The sequence below is a fragment of the Stenella coeruleoalba genome (genome assembly GCF_951394435.1).
Source record: "Stenella coeruleoalba genome assembly, chromosome: 3".
NCBI classification, from domain to species: Eukaryota; Metazoa; Chordata; class Mammalia; order Artiodactyla; family Delphinidae; genus Stenella; species Stenella coeruleoalba.
This window is the reverse complement of record NC_137148.1, coordinates 169,840,487-169,864,784: the sequence shown is the minus strand read 5'-3', so window position 1 is coordinate 169,864,784 and position 24,298 is coordinate 169,840,487. Positions and strand designations below refer to the sequence as shown.

Here is a 24,298-nt window from a genome sequence, read left to right as displayed (position 1 = left end):
CTTTTGCTAATGTGCTTGTGGACTGCCCTGTGAATCAGAAGGACCTTGAATGAAGGTTTGCATTTTCTTTCAAGATCCCTCCACTGTATTTTTGTTTCCATGGTTCTTGGGAATTCAGAGGATGGAAGAGGTACTTACACCTCTACTTATTTTCCTCTGTAGGTTTCTCAGCAGCCGTTGCTTATCCAGACTCTTAACCTTCTTTAAGTAGAGAGTGTTTAGAATTACTTGAGTCTCCTATTGACCTGACTTGTGCAAAATAACTTCCCTTTTAAATACTGCCTGGCCAAAACAGAGTTGTCACTTTTACAGACATTGCTTTCGAAAACTGCATACTGCATAAAAGCCAGATTCCACGTGGCATTAATGACCTTCACCATCTGCCCCAAATCTTCCCTTCCCTGCTTCCTCCCACACCACCTTCCTCTGTTACATATACCTTTAATCAGGTCCCAAACATGTGGTTTACTCTCTTGGCTCTCTGGGCCTTAGCTTATATGTTCTACCCACTCCTCTTCCCCATTTGTCTGCATTCAAGTCCTAGTTCATCAAGAGACAACTTCTGATCCCACCAACAGCAGGTCTTCTCTCCTTAGGTCCTCTGTGATGCCATGGCCTGAGTTTTAATGCTTACGTTTCATTCTGCCTTGTGTCACAATCAGGTTGTTGAGGACAGGGGCTGCGTCTTCCTTGTCTTTCTTCCTGCTTAGTATTTATTCATTGAGTTACTAATGGAATTCAGTGACATTCAACTACTGTTTTAAGAAAGAATTAGCTAAAACTGGGCATTTGGGCTGTCCTGAAAGTTCTCTTGGTAATTGGAGGTTTTATTGCTCAGGCCCCAAAACAAAACAAAATATTTTTACCTGGTCAGTGGTGAAGAATTGGGTGTGAAATGTCTGGCACCAATATCAACCATGCTCTGGGGTATATAAGCTCTGGGAGAACAGCAGTCAGTGACCTCACTTTGGAATGAAGTCACCTCTGTGGTCCACAGTTCATGGAGCATTTTTGGTTTTGCCCAAGTCAGTGTTTTTGCCAAGGCAAAGAGTGCTGAAAAATCAACAGAGAAAGACAGTTATAGACTGGGAAAAAGTAGAGCCTGTGGATATCCTTTTTGCTTTCTTTTTCTTTTTAACAGAAGAAGAAATGCTTGTGTTAAGGTCTTTGGAAATACAAATGTGCATTAAGTAAAGTGTTGAAATTCCTTTCCATTCAGGAGGCAACCCGTTATTAAAAGTGTGGGCATATTTTCCCAGACTTATCTATGTGTCTGCAGTCATCTAAAAATGCAGAAAGATGCGCACACACCTGTGTGCCTTTGTCTTTCCTTTAAAAAAATTGGTTCTACTACACACCATATTCTCTAATTTGTTTTTTTTCATTTAGCATGTTGAGGACATTTTTCGATAGTGCTGAAAATAAAAAAAACTCATTCTTTTAACAGCTGAGTAGTCCTTCATATGATTGTACCACAGTTGAGCTCGTCAGTCTTATTACTAGACGGTTGGGGTTTGTTCCAGTTTTCAGCACAGCCGTGAACCAGAGCTATCTCTGCTGAAGGAATATGTTTTTGTTAACTTATTGGAAGTAGAATTCCGGGGTCAAAAGATATGTGCATTTTATTTTAAAAATAGCTACTAACAAATAGCTCTCCAACAGGCTGTACTGGTTAATATCTGGCAGCATAGGGGGTGGGAGAGGGTGCCAATTTCTTTAAATTCTCAATGCTGAATATTATCTTTTTTTTAATGTTGTCTTATATATAGAAGAAAAGTATTTCATTGTATTTATTTGAATTTCTCCACAGGTAAAGTTTCCATTTACATTTCTTCACAGATTAGACAGTTTCTGATGATTGGCCATCTGTATTTTCTGAATTGCCTTTTCATGCCCTTTGCCCGTTTTTCTGCTGGGTTGTTGGTCTTATTGACTCTTGAGGGCTCTCTCTCTGTAAAATGTCACAGTTGCTTTTTCCCTGTCTCTCATTTGACTTAACTAGTTTGTGGTGTTTTGGTCTTTAAAGTTTCAATCTTTAACACAGGCAACGCAGTCATTTTATACGGGTTCTAGATTTTATGTTGTATTTTAAAAGGCTGTCCTTTGCTTTAAAATTATTATTTTTTAAATCATTCTGCATTTTGGAGTGGTATTTATGGTTTTATTTTGAGTTCATTTGGAGTTTATTTTTGCATATGATGTGAGATAATGAGGGATCAAAATATGGAACATTCCTATCAGACTCCTCGTGCCCTTGCCCAGTTATAGTCCCTGCCTGTCCCTCGAAGGGGGGGAGAATATGTGATTACTTTGACCATAGATTAGTTTTGCCTGTTCTAGAGCTTCAAGTGAAATAGACCCATTTAATACAAATTTTTTTATTTTGTTGGCAGCACCACACGGCTTGTGGGGTCTTAGTTCCCTGACCAGGGATTGAACCCGGGCCCTCAGCAGTGAGACCATGGAGTCCTAACCACTGGACTGCCAGGGAATTCCCAATACAAACTCTTTTGTGTCTGGTTTCTTATGCTTGGTGTGATTCTATTCTGGAGTTTTACAGTACATACTGATATTTAATAGGGCAAGTCTATAAGTTCTGAATTATTTACGACTATCTTATTAGATTTTATCATGATTTTAACTGAAAATAGTTTTTTCATCTCCCCTGTTTGAACAAACTCAAAATGGTTTGAAATCTGATTATTTTAATCAGAATCCTAGAAAGCACACCTCAAGTAATCTCAGCATCCCTCCAAAGTAGTTTCACACCAATATTTTGTTTAGCAGAATCTTTTAAAATAATTATCAGCAAAATAATTTAACTAGAAAAGCAAAGTCAGCATCTTTGCTTTTTAAGCTGTTGCCTGATTCTGTGTTGCTGGGTTGTCTTTGTTTCTTTTGATATAATTTCTTTCTTTTTTTTAGAATAACCATCAAATGCATTTTAATAATTGGCAAAATTTTGAACAGATACTTCACAAGAGAATATAAATAAATGGCCAGTGACCACATCAAAAAATGTTTGTCATTACCTATCAAAGAAAATAAAATTAAAATGACTAGAAATGCTAGAAAACAACTATTAAAATAGCAAAGATATAGAAAAACAAACTCCCATACACTGCTGTAGAGTATGTAAAATGATGCTATTTGGGGAAAAAAATTGGCACATACTTACAAAATTGAAACTTCAACTAAAATACAACCCAATTATTCCACTCCTGTTTCTTTAGCCAAAATAAATGAAAGCATAGATCCACACAAAAATTTGAAAATGAATGTACAACGTATCTTTTTTTTAGGAGACATAATTTCATACTTAGAAAAGATGCAAGAATAATACAAGGAATTCTCATATATCCTCATCCAGATTCCCCAAATGTTAGCATTTTATTACATTTGTTTTATCCTTTTCTTTCTCAGGACAGGTCAGGAGCCGGGAGAGAGAGAGAAAGAGAGAAAGGGGGGTGGAGAGGGAGAGAGAGAAAGAAAGAGAGAGAGAGAAAGAAAGAGAGAGATAAAATAAATGTAATATATATATATTTTTCCCCCTGAACTGTTTGAGAATAAGTTGCATGTATGTGCCCCTTTGCCCCTAGAGACCGCAGTATTTTCTAAAAGCAGGGACATTACGTGATCATACGTAATTACCAAAATCAAGAAATTAATGTTAATATACTGTAATCTAAGCTTAGACCTTATTTAGATTTAGCCATTTGTTCCAATAATGTTCTTCATAACTCAAAACAAGAAAAAATCGGGTCTTTTCATAGCCTTCAGTTGTCACGTCTTTTCAGTTTCCTTTAATCTGCAACAGTTCCTAAGACTTGCTTTGTATTTGTGACATTACCATTTTTTGAAGAGCATAGACCACTTATTTTGAAGCCTGTTTTTCAATTTAGGTTTTTTTGGTTTGTTTTGTTTTGTTTTTTTTTCCCCTCGTGATTAGGTTCAAATTATACACTTTTGTCAGAAATACCACCGGAAGTGTTATTTTTCTCAGTTAACCTCCTTAGAGGCACATCCTGACCATTTGTGTAAGTGACTTGAGGTGGTATTGGTTGGGTTTCTCCACTGGAAAGTTAACTGTTTTACTCTTTGTAATTGTATCTATGGGGAACATACTTTGTGACTTATAAATATCCGTTTCACCCTCCACTAGTGTCAGCATTCACTGAGTCTCGTCCAGTGGTGATTTTCTAAATTTATCATTCCATCTTTGGTAGTTGGTTTTCTGCCATAAGAGGTAGCTTGCCCTTCTCCCCCACTTATCAGTGTGAACTTAGAGATTCCTATTTTATTCAGTAGGTGATAAGTAAGCCTTTATGATTATTATTTTGATGTTCAGATTGTCCCAATGAGAGTCCTTCAGGCTGGCTCCTGTGTCTTTTTGACATGATCACTTCATTCTTTGAACACTTACTTTCTGGCACAAGACAGTGTTCCAGTGTCTGTTGCTTTCCCTGCCCCACACTGGGAATCAGGCATTTCTTCCAGGTGCCCTCCTTCCTTTTTGTGGAGTGTGCTGTTGTACTCTTTGCTACTGGGATGTCAACTCCTTGGCCAGTGCTGGGTCTGTAAGGTCTTTTGGTCTCAGTGTGCCTCATGAAATTAAATAATGGTAAAGCAATCTGAAATAAGCCAATGACAGCTTAAGAAATGAGAAAAAAATATGGGAATTCCCTGGCGGTCCAGTGGTTAGGACTCTGCGCTCTCACTGCCAAGGGCTGGGGTTCGATCCCTGGTCGGGGGACTAAGATCCCGCAAGCTGAACAACGTGGCCACAAAAAAATAAAGCTCTGGCTAATATGAACAGTGCACCTGAAAAACTCACTAGCTAGTTATAATTGTTCATCACTTGATTCTCTTGCGTTTTTGAGGTGGCATTGATAGATCATCCACAAGTCAAAGACTTAAGCAAGTTATTGCCAGAAGCCATTAAAAATAGATATACTGTTCTTAAATAGTAAGTAAAGCTAAAAGGAAATATTCTAGTAGCGTGACATGACTAATTTTGAGAAGGTTTTCCTAGATGTGGTGACTTGATATAAAGTTCTCAATTCCCCCCAAAGTAACCTAAAAGAAACTTTGAGATTTGTCTGTTCTAAAATTAATCAAAAAGAAAATACACAAGAATAGCTAAAATTGAAAAACAGTGTTGCATACTTGCTCTCATTTTAACGATAAGATATTGAAACAGAGTGGGGAGTTTAAGGATTTGCTCATTATAAAGGAAGCACTAAGGATTTTTCAGTAAACAATGTTGGAACAGTTGGCTATCTGGTGGTAGGGAAAATCTCTATTAACCTTCTTCTATGCAAAATAGAAATTCCAACTAGAATAGTATTTTTGTAATATAGTGGTAAGGAAGGCCTGAAATGAGACTTAAAAAACAGAAACTATAAAGAATAAATTTGGCTACTTGAAAATTTTAAGCCTCTCTTGATAAAAGATACCATAAGTAAGATACAACAACTGGGAGAAAATATTACAGCATGTAAGCATCCAGAAAGCATTAAATATTCCTACAAATTAATAAAATAGACAATCCAGTTGACAAAGAACAACAGAGATTATGAATAGGCAGTTCACAGATGAAAGAAACAAACAAGGCCTATATACAAGGGAAAAAAATTCCCTTGCTGGTAACTGAAGGAAAGTAAATAAAAATAATGAGATATCATTTTTGCCTGTTACACTGGTAAAAATTTACACAATTCTCAATATCCCACATTGGCAAGGGTGTGAGGAAATGGGTAGTTATTGGAGATGGTAAATTAATAAAGCTGCTTTGGGAGGTTAACTAAACCAAGGAACTCCATAATATGGAATAAAAGATGGAAGTGAGTCAATATATAGCACAAGAAACTATTCCAAGGCCTTTATTGAGTAACAAAAGCAAGTTACAGAATGTATATACAATATGATTCCATTACATAACAAGTTTATTTCCATTTGAATGATATATGTGTGTAAATCCCCAAGAAAATGTTTTGAAGGACCACCAAGCTGGTAACAATGGTTACCTCTTAGAAGTGCAATGGGGAGAAGGGAGACTAGTTTTTTTCATGTATTTATGAGGGTGGATCTTTTATTAATAAATGGTGTGAATTTATTTATTTTATTTATTTTTTGCTGCGTTGGGTCTTCGTTGCTGCGCACAGGCTTTCTCTAGTTGCGTTGAGCAGGGGTTACTCTTCGTTGTGGTGCACAGCCTTCACATTGCAGTGGCTTCTCTTGTTTCAGAGCGCAGGCTCTGTGCACACAGGCTTCAGTAGTTGTAGCACGCAGGCTAAGTAGTTGTGGCGCACGGGCTTGGCTGCTCCGTGGCATGTGGGATCTTCCCAGACCAGGGCTCGAACCCATATCCCCTGCATTGGCAGGCGGGTTCTTAACCGCTGTGCCACCAAGGACATCCCAATGGTGTGAATCTTTTAATGAGTGTATTTGTGTAATTGTGTGGATGTATTTATGTAGTCAAGCAAATTTTTAAAAATATTGGCCTTTCCACATGCAGCAGGCCACACGGGATACTGGGGGCATATCCCAGCAGAAGTCCAGGGAGGTGGTCTAACAGGTGAGTTGGACGTAATTGCCAAAGCAGAAGCTTAACAGGGAGAAGAAACCAGAATCCCAGGCGTGGGGGCTGGGAGCAGGTTATAGAGACAAGCACTGAGCGAGGCCTGTAGTTTGGAGACTGTGAACATTGGAGGCGTTTTACTCTGCAGAAGAAGGCTTTGAGGGGTACCTTTTCCCTAAGTACCAAAAACAGTCGCTTTAGTTTTTGCCAGAGTAATATTTTTCATTCACATTAATTTTGGATTCATTTAGACACGCTGTTTTTCATCTTTGGAAAGTAGGGTATCTTTCCCCAAACCTACTTCCCCCCAAAGTAGGCGATTGTTGATAAGCATCCCAGTAGGGGTGTGCTTTCTATATTGAAGACTAAACGTTCTTAGAACTGCATATTCTCTTGACATTTCTGGCCAGGTCATTTAGCTGGGAGAGTTCTCCTGTGGAGGGATTTGAGCTGCAGTGGAACTGTGCTTATTGCTCAGGAGAACAGTAGGTTGTGAGATCTGAGTCTGCCAGATGAAAACCCGCTGCCTTTCTTGTGAAAGGGAGAAAGACAGTATAAAGGGTGGCAAGTTTGTGGTAGTCTACTTAGATTTTTTCCTAGTAGTAATTCAGTGGAATTGGACAAAAACCAATGTGCATGTTCTAGAATGGTAACCAGCTTTATCAAATACAGTAAGTCTGTGAAAACGTTGCTAGTGTATCTTCCTGACATATTTACAAAGACCACTGGGTTGAGTTCCAGACATTTTTGAAGCTCAAGGCATGTTTTGCCATAGGAATATTATAAAATGGTATTGGGGTTCCCAGTCAGCCACCAAGGCTACATGCACGTAATGTATTGCATTCTAGTATTAGTGTCACAATTCCCTGTGTTCCTAAATAAGATATTCCTGAGAACATGAGTGAAATTAGAATGTGGAAGAATTAAGTAACACATGTTATAAGAAAATTCTCACCCTTGAGAGAGGTTTTTTTAACGTCTGAATGATGGTATAAATGATTAGGGTTGAGCTCCCCGCACACACAGATTCTATATACACTTACGAGATTAATCATTAAATATAGGCAAATTAATGTCTAGTTCTTTTATATTACTTGAAAAATACTTAGTAGTCTTAAGAAATTGATCTTTGCTTTGGGGAAATAGTCGTCGCAGGAAGTGAGTCCTCCTGAGGTTGTGCAGCTAGGGACAGGTGGCTGATTAGCACCTCTTTCCATAGACCAACATTTCAGATCAGTGGGGGGGAAAGATTAGTAAATGGTGTTGGGAAATCAGTTTCCAGATGGAAGAGGCATTTGTAAAATAGTCTTACTCAGCAGGAAACTGGAAGAATCAAATGTTAAAATGAAATCGGAAAAGAACTAAATATAGGTGAATATTTGTGTGGTCTTGGTGTGGAGATGGGCTTCTAAACATGAAGGTAAAAACCATTTACACATAAAAACCGATTAATAGCTTTGGCTGCATGAAAGTAAAATTTACCCAGAACCCAAAAACAAAACTAAAAGATTGGTGAAGAGCTGGGAGAAAATGTGTTGTGTTTATGACATGCAAATTAAAAATGAGGAGAAATGGAACAGAGGTTTTTTAATTGGGGAAAGGGTATAAATGAGAAATTTTTACAAAGGTGCGAATGATTGACCAAAAAATGCAACCTAAGCAGTGATCTGATAAATTCAGGTTAAAACAAGTATTCCTTTTTTGCCTAGCACGTTGACGTGGGTAAAGAAATAGCTGATTTTAATAAAGATTCAGAAAAATTGGTACTTTGATTCACTGTTGATGGAACTATGGATTGTAATACTCTTCCTCTAGGGTATCACGATAATATGTGGGGTGTTTCTTTTTAATAAAAGACTTTAAAATGTACATACTCTTTGTCCCAACTATGCCATTTATAGAAATATGTCCTAATACGACAATTACCTGGATGCAAAAAAAGAATTACCAGAATGTTCATTTTATAAGCATTTTCTTAAATCTCCATCCGTAGGTATTACTTACTTCAACGACGGTGTCTCCATATAATGCTACGAAAGTATAGAAAGATGTTCACAATACATTAAGTGAAAAGGTTATAAAACGACAGTACAGTGCCATTTTTAAAAGCGAAGTACACGTATATACATAGCACAGTATGGGAGGATATCTTATCAATATATGCCACTGTATGATAGCTCGAGGGCTGACTCTAGATGGTAAAATTGTGAAAGGTTTTTACTTTCTGTTTGCTTTTTTATGTTTTCCTTTTATGTCATTGTCTCTGTGGGAAAACGTGTTCCACGTTCTTTAACTAAAAAGCAGCACAGGGACTTCCCTGGTGGTGCAGTGGCTAAGACTCCTCACTCCCAATGCAGGCGGCCCGGGTTCGATCCCTGTTCAGGAAACTAGATCCCACATGCTGCCACTAAGAGTTCTCCTGCTGCAGCTAAAGATCCCGCATGCCGCAACGAAGGTCCTACACGCAGCAACGAAGATCCCACGTGCTGCAACTGAGACCCAACACAGCCATGTAAATAGATAGATAGATTTTTTTTTTAAGCAGCACTTTTTCTCTCCCCGCCCCTTTTTTTTTCTTTTTCTTTTTTTTTCTTTTTGCCACAGCACACAGCTTGCGGGGTCTTAGTTCCCCAACCAGGGATTGAACCCAGGCCGTGGGCAGTGAAAGTGCGGAATCCTAACCACTGGACTGCTAGGGAAGTCCCCAAAGCAGCACATTTGTATAAGATACTCTTCTCCCCATAACCAAAGCCACTTAACAAGAAGGGCAGGCCTGGAAAAGGTCTAGTCTACCTCCACCTTATTAAGAATCCATTTCAGGCTCCTGATACTTCCACAGCCAGTTGATAAGAACAGAACCACTTCTACTTGGGGGTAGTAGAGGGGCTGCCTTATGCAGAATGGCCTTATCATTCCTGGATTATGGTGTTCCTAAATGGAGAAGTGCCACGGGTGTTTTAGGTTGTCTTATTTCTGTAGTGCTTAGGGCCTATAAAAGTGCAAGTTGTCACGTCTGGAAAGTGCATATCGATGATCTCATGCTGTAAATTATTCCTCCAGGGCGCAAACCAGAAGAAGAGGGTGTGGAAGATAACGGGCTAGAGGAAAATTCTGGGGATGGACAGGTATGTGCAGCCTTGTCAGTGAATCAGCTCCGTGTGTGGACCCATGACAGTCATCTGATGGTGGTATTTTGTCTGTCACAGGAGGATGTTGAGACCACTTTGGAGAACTTGCAGGACATCGACATGATGGATATCAGTGTGTTGGATGAAGCAGAAATCGATAATGGAAGTGTTGCAGATTGTGTGGACGACGACGATGCTGATAATCTCCCGGAGTCCCTGTCTGATAGTAGAGAGCTAGTCGAGGGAGAAATGAAGGAGCTTCCTGAGCCGCTTCAAGAACATGCTGTAGGTAACTCGGCAGTGTCTCTACAGTGTACCCTAAACGTAACAATTCCTCAAATAGCTTAATAGTTGATAAGTTTTATATTTGGACTTAAGTTCTTTTAATGCCAGTTGAGTAGAATGGTGGCTAATCCATTCACATGTAAAAATCAGATGAGTCTGAAAAACACACTTTGCTTCATTGAAAAATGGTGTCTCATGAGGAACGCGAGTATATGCTCTCCATTTGTATCATGCGGTGTTAAGCCTTTTGAGGATACTATTGTAGATCTTCCTGTTTATTATAGGAGATTGGTCTGTGGTGTAACACCTGGGATGCCTTGAAAATACCAAAACAGAGGTTCAAAGTTGGTCTTTTGCTGTCAACCAATTGGTACTCGCCTAAGTCAATCTCTTTTTTTTTTTTTTTTTTTGCCGTATGCGGGCCTCTCACTGTTGTGGCCTCTCCCGTTGCAGAGCACAGGCTCCGGATGCGCAGGCGCAGCAGCCATGGCTCCCAGGCCCAGCCGCTCCGCGGCATGTGGGATCTTCCCAGACCGGGCCACGAACCCATGTCCCCTGCATTGGCAGGCGAACTCTCAACCTCTGCGCCACCAGGGAAGCCCTCGCCTAGTCAATCTTTAACACTGACTTTGATGTTGTTTTTAAAGCCTTAGGTTTTTTTTCTTGTTAGATGCAGTTATGGTGGGCATTATTTATTGAACTTTGTCTGCCAGACATTAGGCATTATTTCATTTAATCCTTTGAACAACAGTGTGATATATAGATGCTGTTATGCCCATTTTCCAATTGGGGAAATTGGGGAGTAAAAAGGTAAAGAAATATCTCCAGACAATATATAGGTCATATGAGAATAAGAATTAAGACCAGTCTAATTCCAGAGTCCATGTACTTAACTCATACACCACATTATCTCAGTGCTGTTAAATTTACTGGATTGTGTCATTTCCGTGAGGATGAACGTTTCTCGGGTAGCCAGAAGAGGCGATGAAAAATAGAAGCCATGAGGCGTCTTTGTAGGAAATCCTAGGGCTTGGTCCTAGGGGGCACCTTGTTTTCGTAGTCCTCCTCAGATCTTTTGTGGAGTGTCTCCCGAGTACTCTAGTACTCCCGGGGGAAGGAAGCCCTGTTCTCTGCTGGTCCACCCATGCTGTTCCTTGGAATGTGTTTGCATTTTCTTTTGGAACTGATCCTCAATACCCTTAGAGGAAGCAGATTGTCATCTTTGAAAGGGGTGGGGGGGGGGGGGTTGAGAAACGATTGGGTCATTTTAACACAGATAGGGTATGCAATTGATTCATCTGTTGATGAGTCTCATTCACTGGCTTCCTAAAAAGGAGTACCAGAAACACGAGAGCAGTGAAACCCTTCCTTATTGGCTGCTTTTCCTTAAGGCTGTTTTATTCCCTGTGATTAGAAAATAATATATTAAGTAACAAAAGCTTGGAAACGCCTAAATGTCTATCAGTAATTGTTAAGTAACCATGGTTTAGTGGAAGCAGTTGTTTAAAAGTTAACAGCATTGACTAGAGGTCTGCCACTTAACTTGCTGTGTGACCTTGGCTAATTTACTTAATCTTTCTGGGCCTCATTTGCAAAAATAGTAGGTTTGAGGAGGACTAAATAGATGAATGCTTATTGCTAATTTAGAGCAAAAGTCATCAAGCTGGCCAAAAATTTATTGGAACACAGCCACACCTATTTGTGACAATTGTCTGTGGCTGATTTCTGGATACAACAGCAGAGTAGAATACTCATGACAGAGACCGTCTGGCCTACAAAGCCTAAAATATTCACTATCTGGCCCTTGACCCCCAGCTTAGAGCAGCACCTATTGTATAGCAAGCGGCAGTAAGGTTATTGCTACTGTTACTATAACATTTATTACTCCTTCCGGTGATACAGTTACTACTTTTATATACCATCTCAATGAACTAAGCTTATTTATATGAACTAGAATAATCTCCAAGATGGCAGCAAAAGTAAGGCAGGGAACAGAATAATGTGCTACTAATCATGGAGACAGAGAAAGGAGAGACAGTCTTTCACATGCATGTGTGCCCATGCTCTTGTGAGCATGTGTAGAATGTCTTGAGATGGCTGTGTCAGGGGAAGGAAGGAGTGGTGCAAGGTAGTTTCCTAGTCAAGTAAAGGTAATAACAATACATGCTAGTTATAAAATATTTTGAAACTATCTCCCCCCCAAAAAAATAAACCAACATTCAGGGCTTTATAACAAACAATCTAAATTATGTTAGGTCACACAACAATGATTTTATGAACCCCCTTTCTATATTTGGGGAATCCCTTGCTTTATGGACAGAGCCCACCTCATAGAGTAGAAGCTCAACATACCAGTTACTCTTGCCCTGCAGATGGGGCAGTGTTGGGTCACCTGGGCTTTGCCAGTCCTATGCTCCTGTCCCCACACTCAGTTTGGAAGTTGATGATGCTGAGTGGCAGGGTTCCCGGAGAAGCCCTTCCCATGTGGGCAGTAGCCTCCCTAGCAGCAGCAGTCCCAATGGCAGTAGCATCCAGGTTCGGGAAGCTGTGGTGGCCATGGAAATCCAAGAACCCACTCTGCAGCATGATTCTAGATGGTGTTCCTGGAAGAACAGCCCCAAACCTGGTGGTCCAGTCTACCAGGAGAGCCCATGTACTGCCCAGTTGTGCTTTTTTTTGCTTAACTTAGACTTTTGTTTTTCTTTGTTTGGCTTGCATCTTGAAACCCAAACTGATACCATTTTAGTGGGTCTCCTAGTCTGTCTGCAGGTATATGTTTATGTACATTTCTTTTATTTGAGGTGGAATCCCAATATAATGCTTTTTTGATTCCTGCACTGTGTTTAGAATTTCATCTTAAATGACTTTTCATGGCTGTAGGTTTTCACTGTATGGATGTACCATTATGTTACCTTATTATTGATGTAATAAATTTTATTCTCCATTTATTTTACAGGTAGAGGACAAAGAAACTATAAACAATTTAGATACTTCATCATCTGACTTCACTATATTACAGGTAAATTGTTGTATGTCTCAGTAATTTTAGAATCAAACATTAGACCACAGTCTCTGGAAACGACTTCCAATATGGTATGGCAGTCCCAACTAAAAGTCATTGCAAAGTTTATTTCCTTTGTTGGCTTCTGTAGAGGGGGTTTTGCTTTCCACTTTCCCCTAATATGACATGCCTATTGAAAAGGGCTCATCGTCTTGGCTTCCCTTCCAAGCACTGTGGCGTCCCTGCAGCAGAGAGGAGGGTGTGTTTGCGGGGTTCTTGTTAATTTGATGGGTGGGAGAAGGGCAGCCTGTCGGGTCTGTTCTGGATGACATCCTCTGCAGAAAGACTATTAGATGAGACATGAGACAGCAGGGGGGACACCCCCTCCTCAGGAGAGACGAATGGGGCACGGATGAGGATGCAAGGGGGTGACCAGAGCGCTGACCTCACAGCTGGGAAGAAAGATGGATTCTCAGGGGTTCTGGTTCTGCCTTTGGGAAGTTTTTCTCAGAAAGTACACAGATTTCTTTTGATAACTACATCATCTTGGCTGTTTGACGACCATCTGTGTAGAAGTTAAATCTTACATGAGAACAAATGAGATGTGGCCTAACTTTCAGGTATGGTTTGCATAAATGTGGATCTTGAGTTTCCTTTTCCTTTTTCTGCCAGCCTGTAGGTGTAAACTGTTGGAATAAAGCTGGGTAGCTAATTTTCGGTAGAAAGTTTTGTGAGGAAATGAAAATACTTAGGCCAGTCATAAGTAAGCTGACTGCCAGTCAGCTTATGCCAGTCCTTGTTTTTTGTTTGTTTTAATAATGTCACCTATGCTGCTTAATTGGAAATCACCTTTCAGACAAGATCTTCACTTGCTTCTGCCAGGCAGGGGCAAGGTTTGTTATTAACAAGCCAGAACCCCGGCCTTGAGGGTGCAAATCTCAAGGAAACTTGGTGAAACCCCATTCACCTTTAGGGCTGATGTCTCTCTCCAGCTGCAAAGTGACACAACCTGTTCCTGACTCAGAAGGGAAAGGAGGAGCGGGTCTTGTCATTTTCTTGAGTGTCTCTGTAGGTCAAAGACTCCTGTATGTATTATCCTAACCAGACGCTTATATATAGCCCCTCTCAGAGACAAATAGAAACATATGCGTTTTTCTCTAGGGAAAGTCAGGAGAGAATTGTTCTGCCTAAAATGATTGTTTCCTTCAGTGTAGAATCTTTAATTCCCAGCATGAAATGAAAAAGAATTGATTACAAATAAATGAAACTATTATGAAAGTGAACAGTTTCCTAGGGCTCCCCAGAATGGCAGGTCAGTGCCCAGTGGAAGTTGCAAACCATTCACGTCCATGTAACTTATATGCTAAGCACCTGTGCTGTGTCAGATGCATGAGAAGAAAGGTTGGTCTCCATCCTTCCTGTGTAAACAGAGCGATGAGTTGAGGCCTGGACTGATAAACAGACTCTCAGTCACATAGCCTTTGCTTAAATCTTGGCTTTGCTGTGTGTCCTTGAGGAAGTTTGTCAGCCACTCTGTGCCTGTCTCCTAATCTGTGAAAAGAAGGATGATAGTAATAGTACCAACCTGCTAGGGCTGTGTGATGATTGGTTAATATATATATAGTAAGGTGCTTGAATTTGTGCCTGGAACCTAGACAGTGCTTATCAGCGTTGGCTGGATTTCCAGAATATTGTAGTTTGTGCAGAGGGAACGTAGGGGTCAGGGGCCACATACTGAGAGGAAGTCCCTTCCTTTAGTTGGGCAGCCTCTCTATGACGAGGTGGCCCCTAAGCTAAATGCCGAGGGATGTGTAGGACTTGGTCGGGGTGGGGTGAGGTGCAGATGGCCCTGCTGGAGAGGGAGGTGGGAATGGGGGTGGTAAAACCAACGCTACTGTCGGCAAGGAATAACAATGGTGTGACTTGACAGGGCTTCCTGGGAAGGGTTGGAGGGATATTTAGGAATTAGGGCTGCCTGGTGGGTTGTTGTTTAGAAGAGATAAAGAAGCAGGTATCTGTAACACTGGAGAGGGCTCAGTTGACCAGGTGGGCAGGGGTGGTATGACCATTCAAAGAGCAGAGGTCAAGCCACCTGTGCCTTCTTTCCCTCGATCTTTTCAATTTTTGGAAACTAATGCTATATTAATTAAGTGAAAATTGATTATCTGATATGTGTCAGGCACTCTACTAGGCACTAAAGATAGAAAAAATGAAAACACTGCCCTCCAGGGCAGTGTTTAAGACAATTTAGAGGGACAGACAAGCATGTGATGGGTTCATCACCATTAAAAGTGATAAAATGTTGCCAGGCGCTGGGAAGTGCAGCAAAGCAAACAACACAGTAATAAACCAGGCCCTTTGAGAGCATCCTGGGCTGTGGGGCTTGGGGCCGAGGTGAATGAGGTGGGATGCCAGCTGTGTGGGCTCTTGCCCAGAACAAGCAGGTTCTCCACCTGTTGTATTTGTGAGGTCCCTTGTCTGTGTTTTTAAAATTCCCTTCTTAGTTATTACAGTTTTTGGTGTAAATAAATTCTAGGTTTCATCCATCTGGCACAATCTTATTTATATTTTTTGTTGCAGGAAATTGAAGAGCCATCCTTGGAGCCAGGTACTGTTAAATGAAAAACTTAGCAACGGGGTTTGGAATCATTCTAGTTTTCCACCTTCTCTAATTTGAATTCTTTAATTTTAAAAAGTTACCTTACTGTAGTATACATTGTTCTAAAGGTTTACGATCCAGAACATACCAGGATCATAGAGATTGGAAACCCAGCCATATCACCAGATCTGTGAAAGTGGCTAACTTCTCATTTCGCAAAATGTATTGGTGAGATGAAACTGTCTCATGCCTTTTTAAATGTACACGGCACTTAAACGTATGTAGAGAGAGTTTGCATGCCTCTCGAGAGCAAATACCTCTGTACCCCACAGAACAGATCTTGTGATATTGGGCAGTATCTTAACTTTGTGGTTTTTAATTCAGGCAGTGCAGGCAGTGGTAGGGAGATACGGTTTAAAACATTGAGACGTAACTGGATTCCAGAAGAGGAGTTTCTTCATGAGAATTCCAAACAAATAACTGTTCACTTTCTGGACTGCAAATATCTCAGAGCACCGATGGAAGAGATTCTGGTTTTCATGTTGGACTGTTCTGTTAAAAGAAATTCAAAGAAATTTGGAAATTGAGCTGTTCAGTGAATGGTGATACATTCAGTTAAGCAACTTGGACTTTGGAAGCTAAATTTGGAAGAGTCATATATAAACGACGACAGAATGAAGACTGTCAAGAATCAGCCAGAAGGTTATGGGGGTTAAATCTCTGGGATGCTTTTCTCTTCCATGTAGCGTAGAGGCTTGCTCTCGCAGGCGGTTGGAGCGCAGGTAGTGTAACCAGTGTAACTTTGTGTACCCGCGGGTTTTCCAATCTCTGTGTAGCTAGCAGTTCTCTTCGTGTTAGTGTGGCAGCCGTGCCAGTTCCACATTTGTGATTGCTTTATTTCCCTGGTAATTAAACCTTGTGCCATTCTATTCCTGTTAAATCCGTAGAAAATGAGAAAATACTCGACATTTTGGGGGAAACTTGTAAATCTGAGCCAGTAAAAGAAGAAGGTTCCGAGCTGGAGCAGCCATTTGCACAGGAAACAAGTAGCGTGGGGCCAGACAGAAAGCTTGCGGAGGAAGAGGACCTTTTTGACAGCGCCCATCCGGAGGAGGGTGATTTAGATTTGGCCAGCGAGTCAACAGCACAAGCTCAGTCGAGCAAGGCAGACACCCTGTTAGCGGTAGTGAAAAGGGAGCCCGTGGAGCAGACAGGCGATGGCGAGAGGACGGACTGTGAGCCTGTAGGGCTAGAGAAGCCAGTTGAGCAGAGTAGTAAAGCCTCAGAGCACACGGAAGCCTGTAGCGAGGAGGCCTCGGAAGCGCCCCCGGAAGCCTCAAGCCCAGACCCCAGGGATAGCAAAGAAGACGTGAAGAAGTTTGCTTTTGAAGCTTGTAATGAAGTCCCTCCGGCTCCTAAAGAGTCCTCAGCCAGTGAGGGCGCTGATCAGAAAATGAGGTTTGTTTTTTCTCAGTTTTAGACCAGACGCTATCTCCTTTTCATTGGTCGTTTAATGACACACATAAGCTGTTGTTTCTGCAATTGGCCAGCCAGACTGATGCAATTGTAGTTTACTTCTAAAGAATGTTTTATTTCTCTTTGTTTATTTTAAGCTGATTACATAATCTTTTTTCTTTTCTCAACCTATCATGGTTGTTTTCTTTAATTCTTCCTAATTATCTTTAGCCCAGCAGAATTAATTAACTCCTGTGGGTCTGAAATCTTATGGTTAGGTCAGATTTCCAATACACGTTTGTCGGGGTATCATTTTTTCAGAACTAAATTTCGGGTAGGTATGCAACCTCAGCACGTATTTTATAATTTTGAGTTTGTTTCCTGTCTGCTTCTTCCTTCTGGAGTGACATTGTCTTTTGTCTCTAGTTCTGTCGAAGATGACTTGGATACCAAAAGGCTTTCCAAAGAGGAAAAGGGTAGGTCAGCGTGACATCGTCCCCAAGAGCATGTTTGGCCCCCACGGTGGCGGGTGTTTGGTTCTGGGCTGTCCACACCCATTTCTGCCTCACATGTGCCTGTGAGCCCGTCTTGAAGCCTTTTCTCCACTCTGTCCCCTGCTCCTCACTGCAGGTTCTGGGTTGCAGGGCAGAGTTGACACATCGATTTGATGCTCATGCTTGATTTTGCCAGAGGGCTTTGAGCTCCTCCATCCTGACTGACCCTCTGATTTGCAACCTCCTTAGCCATGGTGACACTTGCAGATGGAGAAAATGCTTCGAGTTTCAGATACCTTGGGGCGGTGGGGGGCACTTTCCCTGGTATTACAGATTTATCAACACCAGAGCCCTTTATTGATTCACTGATTGAGAAGTAGTTTTGCTGGTCCAGATTCCTCCTTAATCAGTGTTCTAAGAAGAACAAAAACCAGTGGTTTTTGTGGTTCCACACTGTGGTTCCACACTGATAGCACCTGTCTTACATTCCAAAGTCACCTCACTGGATTGGATGATGCCATGTGGTAGCTAAGGGACTCTCCCACGGGCTGAGCAGCCCCTGACTCGCCGTAGTAATGGCGTTGCCAGTGGTCCCGTCTGCCTAGTGCGCAGAGCTTGTGTAAGGACAGTGGGCGGGGCCCCACACCCCAGCTGGCTTTGGGTACTGCTGGCATCTGGGACAAGAAGGGAAAGTGTCTGGTTTGGAATGAGACTCAGGATTTTGTTGGTGTCGTGTTTTTTACCTGAACTTTTTTTGTGATAGGTCGTAGCAGTTGTGGTAGGAATTTCTGGGTTAGTGGACTTTCTTCTACCACCAGAGCTACAGATTTGAAGAATCTTTTCAGCAAGTATGGGAAGGTAAGACCGGGGATGATATTTTTAAGCCCATGCAGTATGGCTTCTACGCGCAGATCATTGTCCCCACGCAGTGAGGACTTTGAGTGACCGTGCCGCTCTTTGACTTCACATCTGCTCACATTGCTCGTGGCGGGTCCGCCCCCCCACGGGGAGAGATGCAAGCCCAGTGGGAGTTCCCAGAGCCCACGTCCACTTTGTATTTCTCACCTTTCCCCGGCCCCCAAGCCACCACACAACTTGATAGCTTCCTGAATCCATTTCTCTGGCTTTAGGCCTTAAATCCAGGGAGGGCTGTGGAGGGTGGAGCAGAGGGCAGGGTGGGAAGGTGCTGGTAGCATTTTCGTGAGATGGTGGTGATTACAGAATGAAGCTCTAGATACGGTTACAGACAAGATCTGGGGAGCCAGGCCGGTGTGGACAGCTATGGGCCCCAGCTCTGCCGCTCAGAGTTGTGTGGCCGGGGCATGTCGCCTCTCCCGTGTGAACCTCATCTCGTCACCTGGGGGCCCTCAAAGTTGCTGCCTCCTTACGATGGCGTGTGTAACTGGAGCAGAGCTGATGGTGCCCTGCCTCTGCCCACCTGCTTTCACCCCCAGCTGAGTAGCTCTGGCCCCCTCTTCTCTGCCCCCCCTGCCTGCCTCCCTCCGTCCTCAGCCCGGCAGGGGTGGCCGTGATGCCCAGGTGGGCCACCTCCCCGCCTGGGTGCCAACTGCAGTCCCTCGTGTGTTACCTTTAGTCCCTCCTCATTCTCCCCCTCCCTCTCCCCCTTCCTCCCTATGCTTCCTGGACTCACTTCCAGATAAACCGCTGCACCTGTGCCTCCTTGTCTCTCAGTCAGCCTTGGCCAAGTGAGACTTAGCACAGGCTCGTGTTCGTAGTAAGGGTTCAGCAATGATAACTGAGAAAACCAACGTCATTTACCTTGGTTGTTGACGTTCAGGAGCTAACAAGGAAGACTAAACTTGACATGTTTCTCAAAATGACTCACGACTCCCTGGGCCTCAATAATACAAGGTGGGAACCTTTTCTTGACTCTGCTGTGGCCCTCAAAGCAGATGGCTGCTCTCAGCAGGGAAGTGTCAGCCTGGAGCCTGCAGTGTCTTGGGTTCATTGCTGGCTCGAATAAGGGACCAGACCACTCTGAAACCTTCCTTTGGGGGTAAGACTCCATGTGGCACAGTGAGTCTGAATACTGGCCATGGCCACTGGTTCCAGTGGGACCTCTCCTGAGCTGTGGTGCCTTCTGCCATAAAAGGGTGTTCCTAACTTCAGCTTACTGAGGTTGTTGGGAGAGTTAAGTAGCATATAAGGATGTATCTGTAGTGCCTAAAACATCTCCTTGAATTTTTGTTAGTAGTAGGATGGGCTCTTCATTACAGAGCGCTCTTTATGAACCTGTCCTGTCGCTCCTTCTGTAGATGTGTTTTCCTACGTCACTGGCCACGTAGACGACTGCATATTCAGAAACGTTGCTTTACAAATTTTACATAGTGTTAACGGCATGCTGGCCGGACTCTGCCTTCTGCTTCACTTTCTGTGTCGTCCACACTGTCATCCTGGTGCCCTAGAGGAGCAGGCAGGATGGAGGAGGAGCAGCCAGACAGGAGCATTACCCTCCCCAGCCTCTACCTGCTACTTGTCCACCTGTCCTCAGTGTCTCTGGTGGGGGGCAGGGGGGCGCAGCATGAACCGCAGTGTCGGGATCTGTGGGCGGGCTTCGTGTCCGAGCCATATTTGTGTGCTTTCCTTCAAGGTGGTGGGCGCCAAGGTTGTGACCAACGCCCGGAGTCCTGGAGCTCGCTGCTACGGCTTTGTTACCATGTCCACCGCGGAAGAGGCCACAAAATGCATTAACCACCTGCACAAAACAGAGCTCCACGGGAAGATGATCTCAGTGGAAAAAGTAAGGAGCTGTTTTCTTCCCGGGATGTGACCATGTTAGGAAATAAGGTAATACTTCCACCTGATTCTCTTTTTCAGGCAAAAAATGAACCTGCTGGGAAGAAAACTTCTGACAAAAGAGAAGGGGAGGGGAAAAAAGAGAAGTCTAGCAATGCTGACAGGTATTACTCTTCCCGAGGGGATTGTGGCCAAGGTGACCCTTTTCTTCATTTCACGTCCTTCACGTTTTCCACGGATGGGGAAGGCTGTGAGGCCCTCGCCCCCTTTACTTTTTTGCATTCGTTGAGGACGGTTTCACCACTAGTCCTGGGAGATGACTCCAGTCCCTTGGCAGGCTCCTTGTTCCCCATCCTGTTGATGCCTTAGAGGCAGCCTCCTCATCACTTGGTGCTCATTGCAAGACTCCTGTCATCATCGCTGGCTTTTTTCCCTCAATATCTCTTCTCACCCACTTGTGTCTGGGGTGTTATTTTTAGATCTGCAAACCTTAAGAGAGAAGAGAAGCCCGACAGAAAAGATGATGCTAAAAAGAGTGAAGATGGAAGTGGAGAAAAGAGCAAAGATCAGGATGATCAGAAACCTGGCCCTTCAGAACGATCTCGAACCACAAAATCAGGTAGCTGACCAATGGGTATGGGAGATTTCACCTTGTGTTCTCTTCCTAGCTGGTGTGGTTAGTTGGCAACACAAACTACATTTGTTTTCTGTGGAGTTGAGTGTTGTTCCTCATTTGGAGGTGCCGCTTCTTATCTTGCTCCTTTCTTCCTGTAGGAAGTCGAGGAACTGAGCGGACTGTGGTGATGGATAAATCTAAAGGTGTACCTGTTATCAGTGTCAAAACATCAGGATCCAAAGACAGAGTGAGTGTCCTTTCCCACCTAGGGTAGTCATTTCCTCTGACGCTCCTATGTGTGCTTTAGGGGCTTCTTGAGCTTGAGAAAAGTTGTCAGCCTTTTCAAAATGTAGGTTTTTTTGAACTTTAAAAATGGGAAAGTTTAAAAGCTTTGCTTCATAGTTTGTATGATAAGAATTGTTGCTTTTTCATCTTTTATAACTAATTTTCAAATTTAGTTATGGGAGTGGTTGGCTTTGTTTGCCTGAATCAGGGTATAGTAGTCCATTTTCCTTGCCAGCCTGGAAGTTTCAGCAGCTCTCATCGTGCATTCCTAAACCCCTGTGTGACCCAGCCAGCCTTCCGGCCCGCCTTTACAGCCAGTCCATACTCTGACTCCTTGCAGATGCTCCACAGAACACGGAATCCACAGAGTGCCAGTCTTAGGTTCTTACCACTTCACTCTGCCTGCCACTGGGGTCATGGGTAGCTGTTGATATTCATACGTTCAACTTTTGACAGGCTTACAGCTTTGATGGATGTGGGTCCAGGTCCCCAAGGCTATCGACATTCTGAGATCCACTGGGGGCCCCCCTGGACTCAGCACATAGTTGTAGTCACAGTCAGGATTGGCTTCAGTGATGCAGAGAGGATACACAGCTGGGCAGGCGGGGAAAGACAGGTGTGGGGAGTCTGGAGGGGACCCTGCAGGCTCCTTTGTGTTCTCCCTCCCGTGATGGCTCCCGCAACAGCGACAGTGCAGCCACTTGAGGGTGATACTTCTTCCCAGGGAGGCCCGTTGTAGCCTCAGCTCCCAGGGTTTTTACTGGGGCTGGTCACGTAGGCCCCTCTCCAGGCAAGTACCGAAGGAGAGCAGGTTTTCAGCAGAAATCATCGTTTGCATGGTCTGGGCACAGTGAACCACCTTTGCCAGTTAACTGTTGACTAGGGACACTCTGAATGCCAAGTTCTCTAACACCAGCCTCAGGCCTGCCATGTTAACCTGTGCTGCCCAGAAGATAAACCGTTTAAGCTTCTGAATGTTGTGGATCATTTATTTGCAAGCTGACATTTCTATTATGGCATTTCAGTCTGCCTGTGTTTGTGCTAATATTTTACTGTGTTAGAGCGGTTTCCCCTTACTTTATAATATATGATGTAGAATGGCAAATTGGAAGTGTGAATTTGAGGGCTGAGGCGGGTAGATCTCAAAAAATAATGCAGTCGGCACAAATAAGGAATCCTCAAACATACCAGAAGCAGTCTCAATTGGGCATCGCCACATGTTTAATATTAAAGAATGTGTTTGGGATGCAAAAGACAAAGTGAAAAAAAATACTTTTTTATCTTACAAAAAGTTTCTGGTAAGATACTCGTTTCCATTTGACTAGTGAAAGAACTCGAGTCATATTTTAGCATTAAATGGTAATGACAGTCTGTGACTCTGAATTACGATAAGCAAACATGAAGTTCCTTATGAGAGAAGGCTTTGTTATCTGTTTCGTTAAACGTTCATCTTCACTTCTGATCTTGGATGCTTGGACCTGGACACACCTGATTCTTCCTGTTGTTGTTTCTACCTTAACTTTTCAATGTTTCTTGGTGAACCAGGTTTCCAAGAGCCAGGATCGCAAATCGGCCAGCAGGGAGAAGCGGTCTGTTGTGTCCTTTGATAAAGTCAAAGAGTCGAGGAAGTCACGAGACTCAGAGTCCCGCAGGTGAGTCAGAATCCAGGAATGTGGGCTGGTTTGGGTGTTGCCGTTGACTGGTGATAACTCTGTCCTGGGAGGATATTTTCCAGGTCCCCTGTGGGTGGAATATTGCTTTAAACCTCTGCTCCTTTGGCTTTTAGTTCACAGACTTCCTGTGCACTGGCTTTCTTCTGTGACTTTTTTCAAACTGTTTTCTCAGGCAGGTATTTTGAAGATTCTGGGAGGTAGCAATGGCAGGGAGATGGAATGCTTTCCTGGGACAGTAGTGCTAGTTAACAGAACATAGCAAATTTGCTCCAGAAGCTGTGAATAGGGAAAAACAGTGGGACAGACCCAATGAGAGAGCTGAGAGGTCCTCATCCTTAAATAAGCCCAAGACAAGGTCCTCATAATTTTTAAAAACTAAACAGAAATGACGTCGATCACGTTGAGTGACAGTTAATGTTTCCTATCAAGAAAAAAAATTAAAAATGTATTTTAAAAAATAAGAACCATTAGTAAAAAGGCTAGCAGAATGAGACTGAGAAAGGGGGCAGGAGCACTGTTTTCTGTAGTATGCCGTACAGAACTTTGTGCTGGAAAGGGAACGGCAGTGGGCAAAGAAAAAGTGCGGTTTTGGTGAAGTAATTAGCAAATGAGTAGAACTGACCCATGTGCGTGTGGGAGTTTAACATGATAAAAGTGACATTTCCCACTAGTGAGAAAAGGACGGGGCTCGCCCCAGAATGGCTTCAGGTCACTTGGTTGTGCCTTCGGACAGTCCTTTGGATCTCTGGTTCACATCACTACAAATTGTCAACATAAACTGCTGGCTGAAAAACATAAAAATTAGTTATCCGTGTAATGCAAAAGTAAATATATTTATGAGTTTGAGATTTTGAAAGGACTGAAAATTTATAAAGGAGAGGTAGAGTAAATTAAAATTTCTATACAATGAAAGACCAAAGAGAAAGTGCAAAGATGTGTGACAGATGGTGGTAAAGGTGTTTTGAAATAGATAAAAAATAACCCGATAGAAGATGGACAGAAGGGGCTGTGTACATATGGTCATGAAACATGAAACGTCGTTCAGCCTCACCAGGCATCAGGGACATGCAGGTGAAAACAGCAGTGAGACTGGTTTTCCATCTATTATTTTGATCTGAATTACAGTGGGGGGAGACAGATGCTTGTAGTGGTGGGAGTGACCTGTCCGGGGGGCACAGCAGCCTGGAGAGCGGTCCCGAGGTAGCATGGGCTTCTGAATCCTGGTGTTCCAGACCGAGCAATGCCACTTCCCCCAACTTGCCTGAGAGGAACCTGTGCTAAGAAAGTGGGGCGGGGTGGCCATTTCCCTGAGGCTGGGAACAACCAGAAGGCCCACGTCTGCGAGTGGTCATGTAAACTGTGGCCTCTCACTCCATGGGCTCCTTCCCAAAAGCATGCCGTACATCTGTAGAGGTGGGGACGCAC

The 24,298-nt window shown here is 42.9% G+C and overlaps 1 protein-coding gene across 2 annotated transcripts in view; it reads left to right on the top strand.

Moving 5' to 3' along the window:
- The window catches only part of SAFB (scaffold attachment factor B), a 34,401-nt gene that overhangs the window by 3,596 nt on the left and 6,507 nt on the right, over positions 1–24,298 (top strand). For both annotated transcript variants that reach the window (XM_079915878.1, XM_079915877.1), the window contains exons 3-14: positions 9,641–9,705; positions 9,787–9,997; positions 12,954–13,012; positions 15,575–15,602; positions 16,541–17,051; positions 17,475–17,524; positions 18,306–18,400; positions 20,154–20,303; positions 20,381–20,463; positions 20,779–20,918; positions 21,074–21,162; positions 22,746–22,852. In XM_079915878.1, the coding sequence (XP_079772004.1) occupies positions 9,641–9,705; positions 9,787–9,997; positions 12,954–13,012; positions 15,575–15,602; positions 16,541–17,051; positions 17,475–17,524; positions 18,306–18,400; positions 20,154–20,303; positions 20,381–20,463; positions 20,779–20,918; positions 21,074–21,162; positions 22,746–22,852 (1,588 nt within the window). The remainder of the gene's footprint in view (positions 1–9,640; positions 9,706–9,786; positions 9,998–12,953; positions 13,013–15,574; positions 15,603–16,540; positions 17,052–17,474; positions 17,525–18,305; positions 18,401–20,153; positions 20,304–20,380; positions 20,464–20,778; positions 20,919–21,073; positions 21,163–22,745; positions 22,853–24,298) is intronic.